This window comes from Dendronephthya gigantea, unplaced genomic scaffold (assembly GCF_004324835.1).
Source record: "Dendronephthya gigantea isolate DGI-Jeju-01 unplaced genomic scaffold, DenGig_1.0 000004F, whole genome shotgun sequence".
Classification (NCBI taxonomy): domain Eukaryota; kingdom Metazoa; phylum Cnidaria; class Anthozoa; order Malacalcyonacea; family Nephtheidae; genus Dendronephthya; species Dendronephthya gigantea.
This window is the reverse complement of record NW_021163014.1, coordinates 2,542,398-2,560,273: the sequence shown is the minus strand read 5'-3', so window position 1 is coordinate 2,560,273 and position 17,876 is coordinate 2,542,398. Positions and strand designations below refer to the sequence as shown.

The window sequence follows — 17,876 nt, the reverse complement described above, 5'->3', positions numbered from 1 at the left end:
TATAATTATATGATATAACTAAAGATTTCGCCAGACAAAATGGATTGATCATGATGCTTTCATGCATGTCTTATTTTAATAATCTGTCCGGGGAAATCTTGATTAGTTAATTTTACTGTAAGCAGGAGGCACAAATTGTGTCACAAGTAGATGTCTCGAAGATGTTGAGGATCGATGTTTCTTAAAATGGTGAGTATAAACTCCCCTGTGCATGCATTTGGCATCGTCGTTTCTATATGGGCGGCAGCATTGCTATATGCTTTGCAGAAAATTATTTGCACTCTTTGTGATTTAAAAACCCGGTTTCTATATGGGCCGTCTGCTATTGCTATATGCTTTAGTGAAAATACTGTGCACTCTTTTCTTGCTGCCGGGGTTGAGTATTAAGTTGCTTTGCAGGGCGGATATTCGGACCTTCGGGATTGCGGATTGCCGGCGATCGTTTGAAATGAAGATTTCGAAAATTATCCCATTAATTTACGCGTTCTATTTCTTTAGGTCACTATTGTTAGGCTCATGCAGGTAGCTTAGGTATTTTTACACAGTTAACTATGTAGATGGTCGAATATATGGGGGGAAATAAAATATTTCCTGATGAATATATTGACCACCAAGAATTTAGTTAGCTAATTTAATATCACAAGTATTAATTAGCGATATACTGGCTCATAAGTCATAACACATGCATATGTGATCGTATGGTCACAAAACATATCACTTATATGAAAAAATATGGCGGCAGAAATAGCAACATTGCAGCTTTAGCTTTGCGAAGAAAATATGGCGATGGTGCACGCAGTCAATAAAATAGATTATTATCAAACTTTAAAATATTCTTAACGTATAATGATGCCCTTATAGTCGTTACTGACATTACTGTGTATAGGCGACATTCCGCGACAAGCTTGACTGCAGGTAGAGGCTACTGGTGTTGCTGCACGGGACATATTCGGTGTGCACTAGGTAAATATCCAAGCTTATATTTTAAATATTTTAGTACCGCGCAATGCATTGCTGAAATTGAAATGTGGATTTTCACGTGTATAAATGGTTTGGATATTTAATGTAGTATTTATACCAAATAAGTTTTGACAGCATGCAAGCACACGTTACTACGCTGGTTCGCATACAAACGAACTTTGCCTATGTGATATTCTGTATTAATGTCTGGTTATCATCTGTAAACAACTTGATCCTTGCGCTAATTAATTTAATCGTTTGCGCGTCAAAGAGTATAAGCAAAAGTGTACAGTGGAATCTCTTGTGTTTAGTTTAACATAAAATATGTATCCAGTAGCTCAAACTCAACCAAACTGAGACGGTGCATGACCGATGACATTGCCTATGATATTATTATCGAAGCCAGGCCATTTATGGCAATCTTCGTTTACTCTCGGTTTAGAGCCGTGTTAATAAAACGGATGCATGCTGTATGTGTTTATATGTCTTTAACCACTCATACATATAGTTTGTCTGTGGAGAGATTTACAAAATCTGTAACGTTGTTGCAAATGAACACGCGCTGAATATCTTAATGGGTATAGTTGCAGATGATGCATTGATTAATTTGACATAAGGATGATAATTTGTACTAATAACTGAAGGCTTTCTAACGATTAACCCGAATTTTGATGCAAATGCAAATGTATATATGTATATAAAGTATATAATATTGTGATTTAGGTAGTATAGCTATAAATAATCTTAGTTAAGCATTGAAATGAAGGTATAGCTATTTATGTACACGCGCATATTTGCGCCAACACATGTTACGTGTTTGAAAATATTTCCTATTCTTTTAATTAGTCAATAATATCTTGCGTCAATCATACGCGCAACAGGCGTTCAGACTAATTCGTTAAAACCGTTCATAAACATAAATCGTTCAAACGGCTTCTGATTGAACGTTTATTTATCCGTTCGTATTCTCGACTTTAAACGTTCACATTTTTAGCTGAATTCGTCAAAACGTTTTCTGGGTTCGTTGAAACGTTATTACAGATCGTTCACTACCCGTTCGTTATCCGTTCGTTTTGCCGTTTCAACGAAATATCGTTAACGTACGTTTTCCCGTGGAAGGTCACAAATAATAACATGTGTCATATTAAGATCTCATAACAATACTACAAGCTAGGATATTCATTCACGGATTTTACAATTTAGAATACAACCTAAAATTGCCCAACTGTTTAAAAAATCAATACGTGCATGATAAAAAAGCGAACTTATTTTTCAATTGATAATAAATATTCTTTACCTCAGAATACTCCGAGATTTGAGACGCGTTTGCATGATCAAATAAACCAGCACTAAAAATAATATTGTGTATTGATGTAGGGGACTTGAAATGGTAAAAGTCTGTAACCTCACCAAATAAAAAAAGTTTATATATCTAGAAGGTAAATCAATTACGTTTATATACATTTTATATTACGTAATATGTTAGGTTTTACTCAGGCATCCCAAATTTAAGCAAGGAATATTTCAGAAAAACGTTGTCGTCTATCGTTGCACTGTTAGAATTCAAATCTATGCCTTTGCGATCGATGCCGACATTACCACTCCTATGAGCTAGTCGTGTAGCTCAAAAGAAAAAACATTGAACCGGCATCATAAAGCATAAACTTCGATTTCTGCGGAAGGCCACTTCTCAGAGGCATCAGAAAGTTTGCTATATTTTTTTTCTTACTGACACTAGAACAAATTAAAACTAAATGAAACTATTTGCGTTGACAGATTAGTGTAGCGAAATGGGTAAGAAACGCTTGTATGGTTTGTCGTGATGCAAGCAATACCTTTTTATTATTTTTTATACTTTAATAAAATATTACTTGTTATTTAATATATCTTATCATCATCATTATTTTTTCTCATCAAACATGAATATTATTTCCCCGAAAACGAAGACAAACACGTGTTGATATAATAAAACATCCTTATATTATAGCTATACGCCAAGTAAATAAAAATCATACCTCAGAGATCTCTCCGACGTTTCTTCTTCAAACCAAAATACTGATTCCACCTGTGCAAATTAGAACATTTACAAGCTTATTAAAGTACTGTTTTGATTTCCCATTTCCAATTAATTCTTTAAATCACAGAAAATTCCACAAAAAAATCTAATTCACACCTTATAGGAGATCCGAGAATCATTTAAATTAATATTCCTGGACAGACGGGAAAGAAAAACTGCATGAGTAATGTTAAAACGTTAAACTGAAAATCAAAGCGCAGTCTTAATCGTTAAGAGAGTGAGGCACTAAAAAAAGGTGTGTTAAATTTACACACCTTTTTTGTCCAAATTTTAACACACCTAAAGGTGGGTTTTGAAACACACCTAAAGGTGTGTTTAACACACCATAAGGTGTGCAAAAAGCATCTTCAAAGGTGTGTTAACACATTGCAAGGTGTGTTTTTGTGCACACAAAAGGTGTGTAGAACACACTAAAAGGTGTGTCAAAAAACACACCAAAAGATGTGTTTTTGGCTTGTCCAAATTTTAACACGCTCTAAGGTGTGTTTTCAAAGAAGGTGTGTTTTCATACACACCATGGTGTGTTTCATTACACAGCTAAAGCTGTGCTGGAGAACACACAAATTGTTTAAGTAAAAAGTTGCACACCTTTCCTAAAAGTAACATATAAACAGGGCTAGAAAACACACAAACACAATATTAATTTATAAATATATTTTAAGTTCCAATACTATTAAGAATTAACATGAAGTCACAGTAATGAATTATATAAATATCTTGAAGCATGCAGTTTAGTTTAAAATAATGTCTTACTCTATAAACAGTTTATTGACTTGATGTCGTCTCGACTTGACACTTGGTGGTGTTTTCTTGTCTTGTTGGTCACCTTTGTTCGTGTTTGTTGGAGTGTATGGTGCCTGCTCAACTGTTGCAATAACATCATCGCCTTAATTCATGATCTTCATAATCAACAAAGGTCACCTGAAAATATAAAATAAATGCATAAGAGGATCTGGTATTTAGAATTTTCCAATTTAAGATGTGCACAAGCATCTGTTAATTAATAGAACATGCTAAATGATACCCAATTTATGAGTTAAGATTTATTTTTGGTAAAAGAATTTAGGATGTATTGTCAGGTATAGGCAGGTATAATTACATGAATTATAACCTTCTGTTAAAATTTGAAAAATTGGGGTCTGGGCACATTTCCTATAGTTTCTTTAAAATGGGAAAGTTTTATTTAAATATGTATATATAGCTATCTTTCAGGATAAGTAGTCAAGTCTATAGTATTAAAAATCATAAACCATTCTGGAACACTTAAGTCAAATCAACTATCTAATATTTACAACATTTAGAAAGCAAATTTCCTGTGACTTGTGTAATTCCTCGTAAGGCTGACGCTTTTATCGACGCACTAAAATACTATAGGTAATAAATAAGGCCAATCAAGCATATTGTTAATAATTTAAAGGTGTGTTTTATAACACATCAAAAGATGTGTTTCTTGGATGGGTCAAGGTGTGCTGTCAAACACACAAAGGTGTGTTTTCAGTGAAAAGGTGTGTTACTTTACACACCTTAATGAGTAAAAGAAAAGGTGTGCAAAAGGAGGTGTTTTCGCTAACACACAAAGGTGTGTTTTCGAACACACGAATGTGTGTTTGCGTACACACAAAGGTGTGTTTCCTTACACACCAAGGTGTGCTTTCTAAAAGCGCGTAGAAAGGTGTGCAGAAATTACACACCATGGCAGTGGCATAACTACTATGGGCTCAGGGTGTGCGAACCCGCGGGCCCCCTGGCTTAAGGAGTAGACCACAGGATCCTGAAGAAAGATTTACTGTAGAGATGTTCTACCAAGTGATTGACACCGCTACCAATCAATTAGAAGAACGCTTCAGGAGCAGAAATTTCTTGCTGATACCTTCAAATTTGTACTCCCTGGAAGCCTTGCAACTCTTGACATTACAGAAGTTCGCAAGTCTGCCGAATTGTTTGTTAATGAATACAAGGGAGACATATTTACAGATGGGGTTGAAGTGGCAGATTACATATCTGATCTTGTGAATGAAATCGAGTCTTTTCGCTGGTGTTACGGGGATGTACTGAAGGGCATGTCGACTGTTTCAGAAGTGCTATGCCTGTTGAAAGATGTGGGGCTCAGTACTTACTCAAAGCTATTATTAGCGGTTGTCATATTCATCACTCTTCCGGTGACAGTTGCGAGTGCAGAGCGCTCATTTTCAAAGTTGAAACTTATAAAGAATTACCTTCGCTCAAGCATTGCACAAGATCGCCTGGACTCACTGGCAATTCTTTCAATTGAGAACAATGAAGCGTGGTTGTTAGACATTGAAAAGCTTATTGACACGTTTGCAGACAAAAAAGCAAGGATTGGAAAGTTTGTAGTTTAATTACATGCACTTTTCGTCTTCAGGGCTCAGGTTCCTTTTCCTATTTATAAATTAACTGTTACGTTAAGAAACTGTTGAACAAATTTTTTGCATTTTGGTTACATAGCGACAACCTAAAACTGCTAATTTGGAAATTCTATTTCTGTAATTTCTATTTAATTAAAGAAACGTTTTAATGTCGCGACTGATGCGTTCTTTTTAACAACTGATATTATAATTACAGTAATTAATATTTAAACTCATTATTTTAGGTTTTAGAATAATGTTTTAGATGTTAGTATGGTTATGTAAGGGGGCCCCTTTTAAATTTTTACCACGGGCCCCTAGTTGTGCTGTTACGCCACTGCACCATGGCGTGCAATTGAGCACACCTTGGTGTGTAGTCAAACACACCTTGGTGTGTAATTCTACACACCTGTTTTTTGTGTGAGGCCACAAAAACAAACAAAAATCAACTCTAGGCCATTCATTCACCTAAATGTGAAGATGTTACACAAAAATTCTCATTGCAAAGCCGTGAATTGTCGTGGAGCGTGCGTTTGGATTTACGCGTGCGTTTTTTTTGCGCGAGCACTTACGTTCGTTGCGCTAAGCCGCCGTATTTTTAGTATAGTTTTGATTTCTATTTCATAAATCAAATCTCAAAACCAATTTACTTCGTCGCTTTCGATAGCGAACTAAATTCTCCTTTTCCCAAAATACGAGCAGAACTGTAGGAACACGATTCTCTTTTTATATTTTTTAAATTAAGCCACATAATAATACGCAAAACACACTTATTTGTGCACTAAACAATGAAGCCTAAAACATACTTACATATTTTCTCGATAATTTCAATATAGAATATTGAACAACAATATAACAACGCTTTTCAAAACAATTTGCAACGAACGAACTTCGCGAAATGTGAACCTCTCGAAAAATTTCGACAAGTGAGCGGTCCTTTGTTGACGTAGATAATTAATACTTTTACGCGCACAAGTTTTGGTGAGCAAGCGAGATCCTGAGTCAGCGTTCTGCAATGTTAACAAAAAGAGCGCGTGGTAATGGGAATGTTTTTTCGAGAATGAAGTAATGAACCTAATTATGCTGAAGAACCCGCGATTAGATTGTTGTGTTATGAATTAAAATATGCACAAACATTTACCGAAATCTGATCAATTTATAGTAAAATGTTTTTCCGGAGAGGTGTGGAAAATAAAAATGCAAGTGCAAAACTTCAGAAATTATTACATAATCTTTTCTGAAGGTGTATTTTTTACAAATTCGCCATATTTATTGTTTGCACATAATTTCCTCAGGACGAGCTCTGAACTTATACATGGAACTGAACCATTGACTAATGTATAACTAATGACTATATATAAAGGTTGCATGGAGCCAAACAAAGTTAAAACTACACCGAGACAACGGAATAGGGGGCAGCGGTAACAAAATCAAAACCAAAATTCAACATGGGGATAACAATATGGTCAGTAGCGTATAGCCAGCCTGACGATTTGTCCCGCTATGCCAATATTTTGGTGTTCACTGACTGTGAAAACAATAGATTTCCGGCTCGTCAGGCTGGCTACGCCACTGAATATGGCGAGAAACGATCGCCGAAAAATGTTATCTTTTTAATATAATATTAACTCATCTCTTGTGTTTACAAGATGTTGTTTTTCGGGGCAGGTTTACTTCTTAATTCCTGTAAACGCTAACCCTCTTCGGGGGAATTTTCGCGAACAGAAAAGGGTCGCAATCGAAATACTAGCGTAGTTCTTCGGCGTTAAAGAAGTACTGATGGTCTGGCAGAACTATTATTATGAATAAATTCACATTTCAAAAGAAAACTTGTTGAAATTTATTCATAATGTAAAACTATTTACAATTCTATAATCATATTTTACAATTTGAAACATTCACAATGCTATTCATGATTACATGCACTCGTTTATACCTTTTCGGCTCAAACTATATAACACATGAACTTGGGAAACGGGATAGCTGAACTGTCCCGACTGACTGGCAATTCTTGACTGGCGATTCTTTTCCACATATCTCTGTAGTCATGCTACTTGTTATAATGGCCTACAGACTTCAAAATGGTCTGCTGATCATCTTTGCCAGGACATTTTGGTGGTTCAAAGCTCTCTGCCAGTGATAGCTACATGGTTGTGTTAGCTTGCTCTGAAATAGTGGTGGAGGTAGGGTGCATGAACGACGAACTTCGATCGATCAACGACAAAAGAAAAGCGTCCAGAAACAATTGGCACTGGGTTGACCGGTCAATCACCGTAAACATATGTAGGTTGATCGCTTTTAAGCTTTCATCAACACTGTTCGCAGTCATATTTACCGACAACAACACCCATAACACCAATAACACAAATGACACCAATAACACCAATAATACCTATAACGCCTATAACACCAATAACACCTATAACGCCTATAACGCCTATAAAGCCGGTTTTCCACTAGCCATATTATTCGCGCGAAGCGACTTTATTACTTAGTATTTGAGCAATTTGTTCCAGAAAGGTGCAGTTGAGAGCTTTGGAACAAAAGTAAAATGTCGATTCGCGCGAAAAATATCGCTAGGTGAAAACCGGCTTAACACCAATGACACCAGTAACGTCCATGGGCCGGTTGTTCAAAAGCGGGCGAAATTTAACCCTGGGTTAGTGCTAACTCTGGGTTAAAATGCTTAACCCTAGGTTAACTAACCTAGGGTTAAAACTGCGTTGTTCAAAGCAAGGACAGCGCAAGGGTTAGTTAACCCAGGGTTAACAGACTTAGCCCTGGGTTAAAAAAGCGCGCGAAAATTTTTTTTCAAAATGGCTGACGTTTTACAGGACAAACAAAGAAAAAAAAGAAAGTTAAACTTTACACTTTCTGAAGTAAATATATTGTTGAACAAAGTAGAGGATAACCTAGAAGTTATACAGTCCAAATTAACCAATGCAATTACAAATAAACGCAAAAATGCGGTTTGGGACGCGATCACACGCGATATAAATGCGGCGGGAGTGGCAAATAGGACGGTAAACGAGGTAAAAGAGAAGTGGAAAAAGCTGACGAGCGGCGCTAAAAAATCTTTTGCCCTCATAAAGAAACAACAACAGGGTACAGGTGGTGGCCCTCCGCCAAAAGAAGCATCTCCGGTAGAAGAGAGAGTAATCAAATTGTTTGAAAACACGCCTCTGTTCACGGGACTAGATGGGTTTGAGACAGGTATGAAATAATATGAAATAAATTGCGTAATGTGTTTCGGGCAGGTTTGGGCACGACGTTATTAGTTCCCAGTCGTTTATATAAATATTTTTAAATCAAAAGTCAAAACGTTTACTGTAAAATATATAAGAGTCTTATATTGCAATGAAAATGTTTATTTTGTTGATTAAATCGTCTTTCGTTTGTTCATTTTGTTGACTACCGTTGACATACAAAAGTTGATGAGCAACAAGGACAAAGATAAGTATTTTGAGCTGTACAAGAGTAAAATGACATTCAGTATTTTACATCTCCATGCAGTCGTTTACATTTATATATATTTTTGTTTTTAGCTGCAGATAATGCATATGAAACGGTGACCGCTCTGAGCAATTCCGCTTTCGCATCGCCATCGTCACACTCTAGCATCAATGACATCGAACTGATCGAAGATCCTTCCCCGATACCTCCTTCGGTATTGTTGGCTGAAGATGAAAAGGATGAAGAGCCGACAAATATGAACATCCCTCCCTCGTTGCCGGTACCATCTCGTATGTTGCCAGCCCTACCTGGCCCGAAAAAGAGTGATAACCGAAAGAGGACAACAAACCAAGATGTATTGCAGTTGCAAGTAGAGGTACTTACTCTGCAAAAAGAGGTATTGGCTTTGAAAAAGCAAAAACTTCAAATCCAAATCCAGAACATGAAAGGTTAAATTTTGCACAATAATCCCTCAGGCTCAGTCACAGTTCCCCCTATTTCTTTTCTTTTCTACTTCAGATATTTGTTTGAATATTAGTTTTAATGCATCAGCTACCAGCCTGCCACATTCACATATAATATGTCAATGGTTTTCACTTTGCCCAGCAGTAACTGGCCATATATTATAAATTATCAACTTTATTAAACAATGAAAAATATAGGAATCATAGAAATCACTTCCCAATATGTAGTTCTTTATTCAAAATATTTATTGTCAATTTATTTTGTTTTAATGTTTGAACTTATTATAATCTGATCTTCAGTGCATGTATTATAAGCACACAACATTTTGGATACCATACAGGGTGAGTAAAAAAAAAATGACACTTTTGAAATTCAAATTAGCTGCAAACTTATGGCTGGAATTTGACAATTCCCATTGTTTAAAGTGTTTAAACCAATTGAACTATAATTCAACACTCTTTTTTATTACAGAGCTTAAAATAAATTTAACTACCAAAGGGAACAAACTTTATGTTCAAGGTTAATAAATGGGTTCACTTATTTGATATGTTTCGTATACCCATGAGATATCTTAGGCAACTTCTGTAATATATTACAGCCGATTGCAGATACATTGCAGCTAATTTGAATTTCAAAGGTGTCAGGTTTTTTTTGCTCACCCTGTAGTGTAAATTTCAATGAACAATTTTCTATTGTACTGTATATACAAATAATTTAATGAATTAGTAATTAATAATTATACATTTTTGTGATAATTGAATTATATTATTATTTTACAAACTTGCTTATTTTGGTAACAATTCTTGCATTATAGGCTCAGTTAATTCTACTTTATAAAAAGTTAAAAAAAGGTGTTAGTTATATGTTCCCTGATTAGATGACCATTTTGGGGTCCAACATATTCCTCCACCTCTGGTTGGTCGTCCTCATCCTCAATATCTAACCTGGGCTCATTGAATGCAAGTGCAATATTGTGTAATATTGCACATGCACCAATGAGCTGGCACACCTTTTCCGGTTGCATTCTCACCTCCCCATGCAGTAGATGGAATCTCCGTTTTAGCATTCCAAATGTTCTTTCAATCGTCACCCTTGTTTTCTTGTGTGCTCGGTTGAATGCCCTCTCATTTGGTGTGTTTGGGGTGCTGTATGGGGTCATTAAAAATGCCTTTAAAGGGTAACCACTGTCACCAAGCAGAACACCATCATCTAGATCATGGTGGTGGTTCTCCAGGTGAGTGCATATGTTTGATGTATGCAGTATATGGCTATCGTGTGTACTTCCTGGCCATCGTGCCACAATATTGATGAATTTTCCTAAAACGTTTTTAAAATATTTAGAAAATCCACCAACCCATAACCACTCCCTGTAGAAACACTAAGCCAAGAGAACAGTTCAAATACATATCCATGCTAGTAATGCAATTTACAAAACAAAATCTGTATTAGGGTGGGGAGACCTCAGTAAAGTACCACATCCCCAAAATTGGTCATGAACAAAATCTGAAGTTAACAGCATTTCCATCAGTGTGTACAGGAAAATATGAATATAATGTTACCTTCATGATCGCAAATTCCTTGTACATTGATCGAGTGATACCGCTTCCTGTTTACATAATTGTTCTCGTGCACGTACGGAGCCTGAATTCGGATGTGGGTACAATCGATACACCCAATTACGCACGGAAAGCCAGCTAGTGCAAAAAAATTATTTTTGATGTCTGCGATTTCTACGTTTGTTGGCCATTTAATAAACTCTTGCTGTCTCCTGTTAAGTGCCAAGGACACATCTCTTACGACACGGGACACTGTACCCTTATCAACACCAAACGTATCTCCAACAACTTGTAAGAAGCTGCCTGTTGCGTAAAACCTCAGTGCGATGAGTACTTGTGAATCCGGAGAAAGAGCATGGCCGCGTTGTGTATCCCTGACAAGGTCATCGTAAAGCAGATTTGTTATGTAGTTTATGGCATTTCGGCCGAACCTATATCTTGCTCTTAACTGGCTGTCATTAAAGCCAATCACGTTTAGATTGCGTGGACGATATGTTCGTTCTTGACGTGGATAAACAACACGGAATAAATTGAACGGAAGGCCATCCATGTTGTTTATTTTTGTTTTTTTTTATTTTAAAAGTGTTGGGCTAAAGTTAACCCACTGTTTGAGTTGGGTTAAATTTAGCCCATCGTTTGTCCCTGGGTTAGCGCTAGCCCACTTTTGAACAACGCAAATTAACCTAGGGATAAAATTTATCCCTGGGTTAGGCCATTTTAGCCCTGGGATAGCGTTAGCCGGCTTTTGAACAACCCGCCCATAACACTAATGACACCAATAACGCCTATAACTCCAATGACACTAATAACGCCTATAACGCTCATAACACCAACAACGACTATGACACCCATAACACCCATAACACCCATAACGCCTGTGACACCAATGACACCAATAACACCAGTAACACTAATGGCACCAATAACACCAATGACGCCTATAACACCAATGACACCTATAACGCCTATAACACCAATAACACCAATAACATTAATAACATTAATGACACCAATAACGTTATGGCATAACATGTCTATTCTATGTGCAATGTTATGAGTGCATTGGGGATTATGACAGCTTGAAAGAATTCGTAAGGGATGGTCTTATCCGACAAGGAAAGTGGTCATCGCCAGCAAATGAAAATATACTTTTTGAGGCGGAAGGTAGTTGATGGAAAGAATGCGAAAGAAATTCGTACTCGGCTGATTAAATGTAAGTGTTCTTGCGGTGACATGGCAAGCGTGAATGCTAGCGTAGACAGGGCTACTATCACTGAGAATTCTGTTTATGACAATCGATCTATAAACCGGCGAGGTTATGCTGCATGAGGGTTCTATATTCAGTGGCGAAGCAAACGCAGTCAAGAGTTCAATCTGACCAGTAGCGTAGCCAGCCTGTCAATTTGTCCCGCTATGCTAATATTTTGGTGTTCAGTGACTGTGAAAACAATAGATTTCTAAAGGCACGAATAGTTATAATAACTTGAAGTTTACATAGCGGGAAAATATCGTCAGGCTGGCTACGCCACTGAATCTGACAGTGCAGAAAGCATTAAAAACCTTAGAATTGAACTTAATTAATGATGAACAACGGGACTGTTCGCTCGTTGGCTGAATTTGTGGATCGGCTCGCCTCAATAGTGGCTGAAATCCAAACAAAAGTATACTGCGGGGCACAGGATTCATGTGACAGAAGTAGAAAGGCTACAGATGGTGAATCAATTTTTTATCAGTTATCAAATTGGAAAAACCACAGCAAAATTGTAACTGTTTTCCTGTCTCGTCCCCAATCTCTTTGGTGTTATGCAAACATGCAAGTAATTAAATTAAAATAGTCTTGTCGAAATGGCGCACAGGATGCAACATTTCACTAGCCACTGATCTATAAATATTACTGATATGCGTTCTTACTGCGGAGGAGCACTCACCTTATTCACGCTCGAAGAACTTCCTAAGGGTTATAATTATATCGATTATAGGTGTCGCTCTGTTTCGATTCATCAGAACATCCCAGAGTTACCTTCGTTACCACCGAAACTATTTTCACTATAAATTTGTAAAGTTCAATCAGTTGGTCATGCTAAAAGGTTCAGAATTTTTCTACATTTCAAAAACACTATCCAGGAGATAACTTTATCTATTTTTCAAACAACCGGTCCCAGAATCGCGGAAGTCCGGCGGAGAAAATATCTACCAATGGTTATGACCCGTGGGTAAAAAACTAGTAAAAGATAAAATGAAGAAGCTGGCATGTATTTTACGATTTTATAATTGTGTCCAAAACTTTAAAACACGGAGTGGTAAAAACACGGAGACCACGTAAAAACACGGAGTCCACGTAAAAACACGGTTTTTACTGAATATTTTTATTTTATATGTGGCTGCAGGTATTCAGATTCTGTGGAGATGGCTATGCCCTCATTGCAGGGGTGTTGGAGGGTGCCTTTTGAAGATGAGATGATTGGCAATGTGGCAATGATGATCATTTTCCCCGGCATGCTCCCATGCCGCGCTTTATAATTTCACTAACGGTAATACACGTTGGATTGAATACCACCCTTTCTTACAAAATCACCACACATTGGGGATGTTTTATGGAACCAATCAATTCAGAGAGTAGGAAACAATCGATTCAGGGATTAGCTCCCAATAGCAAACCAACAGCCCACTACATACGGATAAACAGCATGCTCATGCATATTTGGACTTCATCATCATCACCGATCTCACCACGAATTCGCGTCACACAATTTCCGTTCATTACCACAAATCACACATGCGAGCACGTCGTTCCAAAACCTGCTAGCGGGTTAGAAACGTGCTAGGTGCTTGGTATGTCGTTTTACAAGGAGCTAACCGACCGTTTATGGCTTTACATCATCGCTTAAACTTTAAAAAGAGTTTTGATAAAACAGATATCACTTTGCAGCTTATATAGTCGCTAAAATCTTTGAATAAAATAAATTAATAATCGAAAAACCACATTCGACGTTTAGTGCTTGTATGGTTATTATAATTATTTGTGCTGTTTTGAAAAGTTTAACACTGCAACGTAATGCAGCAGGCAAACAGGTGATTTCTGTTCACCTTCACGACTGTCTTTGTTTCCGAAAAATTTTTCGGTTTGCGGAAGCGATTTTGTCATATGTACGATTTGCCCTCATAAACCGACCATTTTTGTGAAGATTTTGCAAGTAAATAAAGCCACAGGTTTCACCAAGAACGAACACTGCATCGATATTGAGTCTATAGAACGAGGTATATACTCCAGAGCGATAAATATAAGCACAGAAATTGCTTTATTATTACGACACAAAAACGACGTGAAATATGGCTTCATTTATACAAGGCTACGACGAAGAAAGGTTCGAGAACAAAGTCAATCAAAACTTCCTCTGTCAGATTTGCTTCAACGACTTAAAAGAACCGGTCGTTTGTCTGATAAACCAACATTGTTTTTGCCGTTCTTGTATTACGAAACATCTCGAAAATTTCAAAACATGTCCAACTTGCGCTGATGAACTGACTGTAGAGACTTTGGCCGAACCACCACGAATGGTAAAGAATCTTATAAATGAATTGAAAATTCGTTGCGTTTACATCGACAGAGGTTGTCTAGAAGTTGTACAACTGCAGCATCTTGACCGCCACGAGGAAACGTGCGGATATACACCAGCCGTTTGTACAAACCAAGGCTGTGGTTTAATTGTAAACAAGCGTGATCAAATTCACCACGAAAGTGAAGTCTGTAAATTCCGAAAGTTGAAGTGTCATTCGTGCGAGGAAATAACGAAAACTTTGGCAGGTGTGGAGGAAAGAATAGCGAAAATAGAGAAGAATAACATAACAGTTGAAACTAAAAACGTAGATTTAGAGAGAAATCCAGGAATGTTGAAAGAAATATCGCAGATCTAAAAGCGGAGATGGAAGTAAAACGGGAAGTGGTTAACAATGAAGTCAAGGGATTGAGAATTGCTTTGGTCGAAGCCTTTAATGAAATGAAGGACGTTCTTATCACAATGGAGGGAAAGATAATGAAAAACACAAGAAAAGTAATAAATAGACCAAGTGGTGATAAGAAAAATATAATTGTTGCTGGAGGGACAGGAACTAACTCTGTTGAGATGTTTAACTGGCATCAAAGAACATGGTTGCCATTACAATCAATGCCAAGGAAATGTTGGAGAGCAACCTCATTTGTTTATAACAATCATATGACTATCACTGGGGGCCGCTATGCCCATCGTGTGAATGGCATTGTTGATGATATGATTAGAATGAACATTGACCCAAACCCTGATCTCTCAAATCACTGGAGCAACTCCCCAGTTAAACTACCTGATAAGTTGGCTGACCACAGCAGCGTGTTGTATATAATGATCAATTGATAGTTACAGGGGGTGTAAAAGAAAATGGTACAACTGACCTGATAAAATCAGTCCAGCTCGTTCCTCCCTATACTGTGAAGACCTTGTCAAGAATGCCAGAACAGAGACAAAGCCACAGAATGGAAAAAGTTGATGATAATTTGTTGATAGTTGGTGGAGGTACAACTATACTATACCTTAACAACCTCAGCAGTGTTGTACTGTATAACATAAAGAAGAATGAACTGAAACAGTTGTCACCACTGCCATATGAAGTGAGGGATATGGCAACCGTAAGATGGGGAGACAGCATCATTGTTCTTGCATGGTGGTGCTGATAAACATGGTAAGCCATTAGATACAGTCATCATTTACAATGTCAAGATGGAACAAAGTCACATGCTGCCATCAATGAGATGTAAGAGAATTGGATATACTGCCGTGGTTATTGAAAACAATATTGTAGTCCTGGGACGATGGGGTGAGCAAGGAAAGCTGAATTCAGTTGAAAGTTTCAATTTTGAAAGATATTCTTGGGAAGAACTTCTAAGAATGTCTGAAGCAAGGTCGTTCCACACTGCTGTTGTTGTGTGAACAATATCTGAAGTAATATGTATAGAATACAAACATATCATAAATAAATGAAATAATATCATGATATATCATAGCACCTAGTTTGTGTAATTTTAAGGCTAATTTTGAAATTTTTGTTATTAAACTTAATTGAAGTCATGTCAGTTGTCATTAAAAAAGGTTTCAAAGACTTGACTATGATGACATACACGCCGTTTAAGACGAGTTTAAACCAGTAACTACCAAACGTTGCAAAAGTGCAATTAACTAAATTAAAATTTTGGTTCCTGTCGGTAAAACTGCCATTTTAAAACTTTGAAAATATATTTCTAATCTTGAATTATTATCTTGAAAATTAAATATACAGAAAATTGACAGACTCGTAAAATTGATCGAACTGGAATGTAAATGGTTGCTTTAGACACACTTAGGCAGTTAAACCGATGGTAAAAAATCAACGATTTTGAAGTGTCTTTTGACAGGTAAAAGGGAAGATTTAGTCTTCTAGCCAAACATTAAGACGCTAAATATATATCACTGTTGAAAATGTGCATTTAACATTAAGGAAACTTCATGTGGGGAGCCATCCTAAATGTACTTCACTGTTACAGTCAAATTAAGGACAAACTCGAGTAGTCTTCGTTCAGCTCTTTTTTTACATCTACAGGCAAATTTATGCGCAAAGACGCAATGGTAACCACATACTCTTGGAATTCATAACATAAATTTCAGAAGTCATTATACAGCATTGACCGTCTTAACAATGATGACGTCTTAACGATGAAATACGATAAAATACGATATAGCAAAACTAAAATGTAATTCATCCTTTAAAATAACAAAAGTTCATTTACAAATAAATATCGAATAAATGGATTTTACAAACTAAATCTGCTTTAAAATTATCATCTCTTGTTAATATGAAGGTTTGCAGTTTATATATTATACTCTATTAATAATTTACGCACCATGCATGCATTATGCTGGTGTATGTGTGTTTCGGTGAAGTTCGTCCAAATGTTCTTGTAAAGATTATCCATCATGAGAACACATTCAATGTACTTGTTTGTTCCTAGTTCTCGCAGTATGGCAGTTTTTTCTGGAACAAGTTGCGACTCGAGACGTACCACACAATAACGGAATAATTAGGATTTCCCGATTGGTTCACACAAGTCCACCATTTGTCCAAATATATTTTTGGTGAAGCTTTTTATGGAACAGAAATTACTCCTCAACTAAATATAGTCACATGGCAGTGCGAAGGAAAGAAAAATAAACTGATCAAGTAGATGGACGGCACACAGGCAAAGAACAAAAATTTAAGATAAAAGAGGATTGAAAGACACATAAGACATAACAAATAGGAAGCCTGACGTTTAATTTAAATAACAAAACAATAAATGGATATAGAAATATTATCACGCATCGAAAAATATCAAAAAAAAGAAAAACACATAAAACATAATAGTTATCCACTGAAAACATGGTGAAATTTTGATACCCATGTTCAAAATAGAATAACACAAAACATTTACAACAACAATAACAGTAACATTTATAAAGATGTTTTGATAATATCAAGTCGTTTTTATCGTTACTGTTGTCTAATTACTGCTGCAACATTGCTTCTTTCAACGCTCTGCGTTGCGCTAAAATCACTTACATTGACAGAATTAGCTAAACAATATAGTTTAGGAACTTCGATATACAACCAATTTAAGGAAAAAAAGGTGCCAATCGAAAAAATTGGTTAATAGCTAAATATAGCGAAATTTTCAACACGAAGATATTGAGCGAATTGTCCTCGGAAAAAGTGAAATTGATTAAGCGAAAAATCAAAGTATATTTAGAAAAAAATTCATCTTTAAAATTGAACACATCTTATAAGTCATGGTATGAAAGTCACGCCTTTCTTCAACCGTATTATAGCGAAACGTAAAGCATCTCGACGTTTTAAAGTCGTTTGTAATTTTACGACATCTGACGACGGTTCGGAATCCTATATTTTATGACCGAGCGAGAGCATATTTGTTTGTTTTTTTAAAGATTTATCAGCCAA

At 36.5% G+C, this 17,876-nt stretch overlaps 3 protein-coding genes across 3 annotated transcripts; 2 read left to right on the top strand and 1 right to left on the bottom strand.

Annotated features, from left to right (window-relative positions):
- Window positions 1–8,219: 8,219 nt before the first annotated feature.
- On the top strand, window positions 8,220–9,310 carry LOC114545050 (fibrinogen silencer-binding protein-like). The gene is made up of 2 exons (XM_028563449.1): window positions 8,220–8,616; window positions 8,949–9,310. The coding sequence occupies exons 1-2, from the start codon at window positions 8,220–8,222 to the stop codon at window positions 9,308–9,310; spliced, it is 759 nt and encodes a 252-aa protein (XP_028419250.1).
- Window positions 9,311–9,875: 565 nt separating this feature from the next.
- On the bottom strand, window positions 9,876–12,402 carry LOC114515693 (putative nuclease HARBI1). The gene is made up of 2 exons (XM_028534991.1): window positions 10,881–12,402; window positions 9,876–10,638 (listed from the first exon to the last, which is right to left on the bottom strand). Exons 1-2 carry the CDS (start codon window positions 11,425–11,427, stop codon window positions 10,163–10,165), a joined length of 1,023 nt encoding a protein of 340 aa, XP_028390792.1. The 5' UTR covers window positions 11,428–12,402; the 3' UTR covers window positions 9,876–10,162.
- Window positions 12,403–14,207: 1,805 nt separating this feature from the next.
- On the top strand, window positions 14,208–14,792 carry LOC114545034 (E3 ubiquitin-protein ligase NRDP1-like). Its single transcript, XM_028563448.1, has one exon. The coding sequence runs from the start codon at window positions 14,208–14,210 to the stop codon at window positions 14,790–14,792; it is 585 nt and encodes a 194-aa protein (XP_028419249.1).
- The last annotated feature ends 3,084 nt before the right edge of the window (window positions 14,793–17,876 follow it).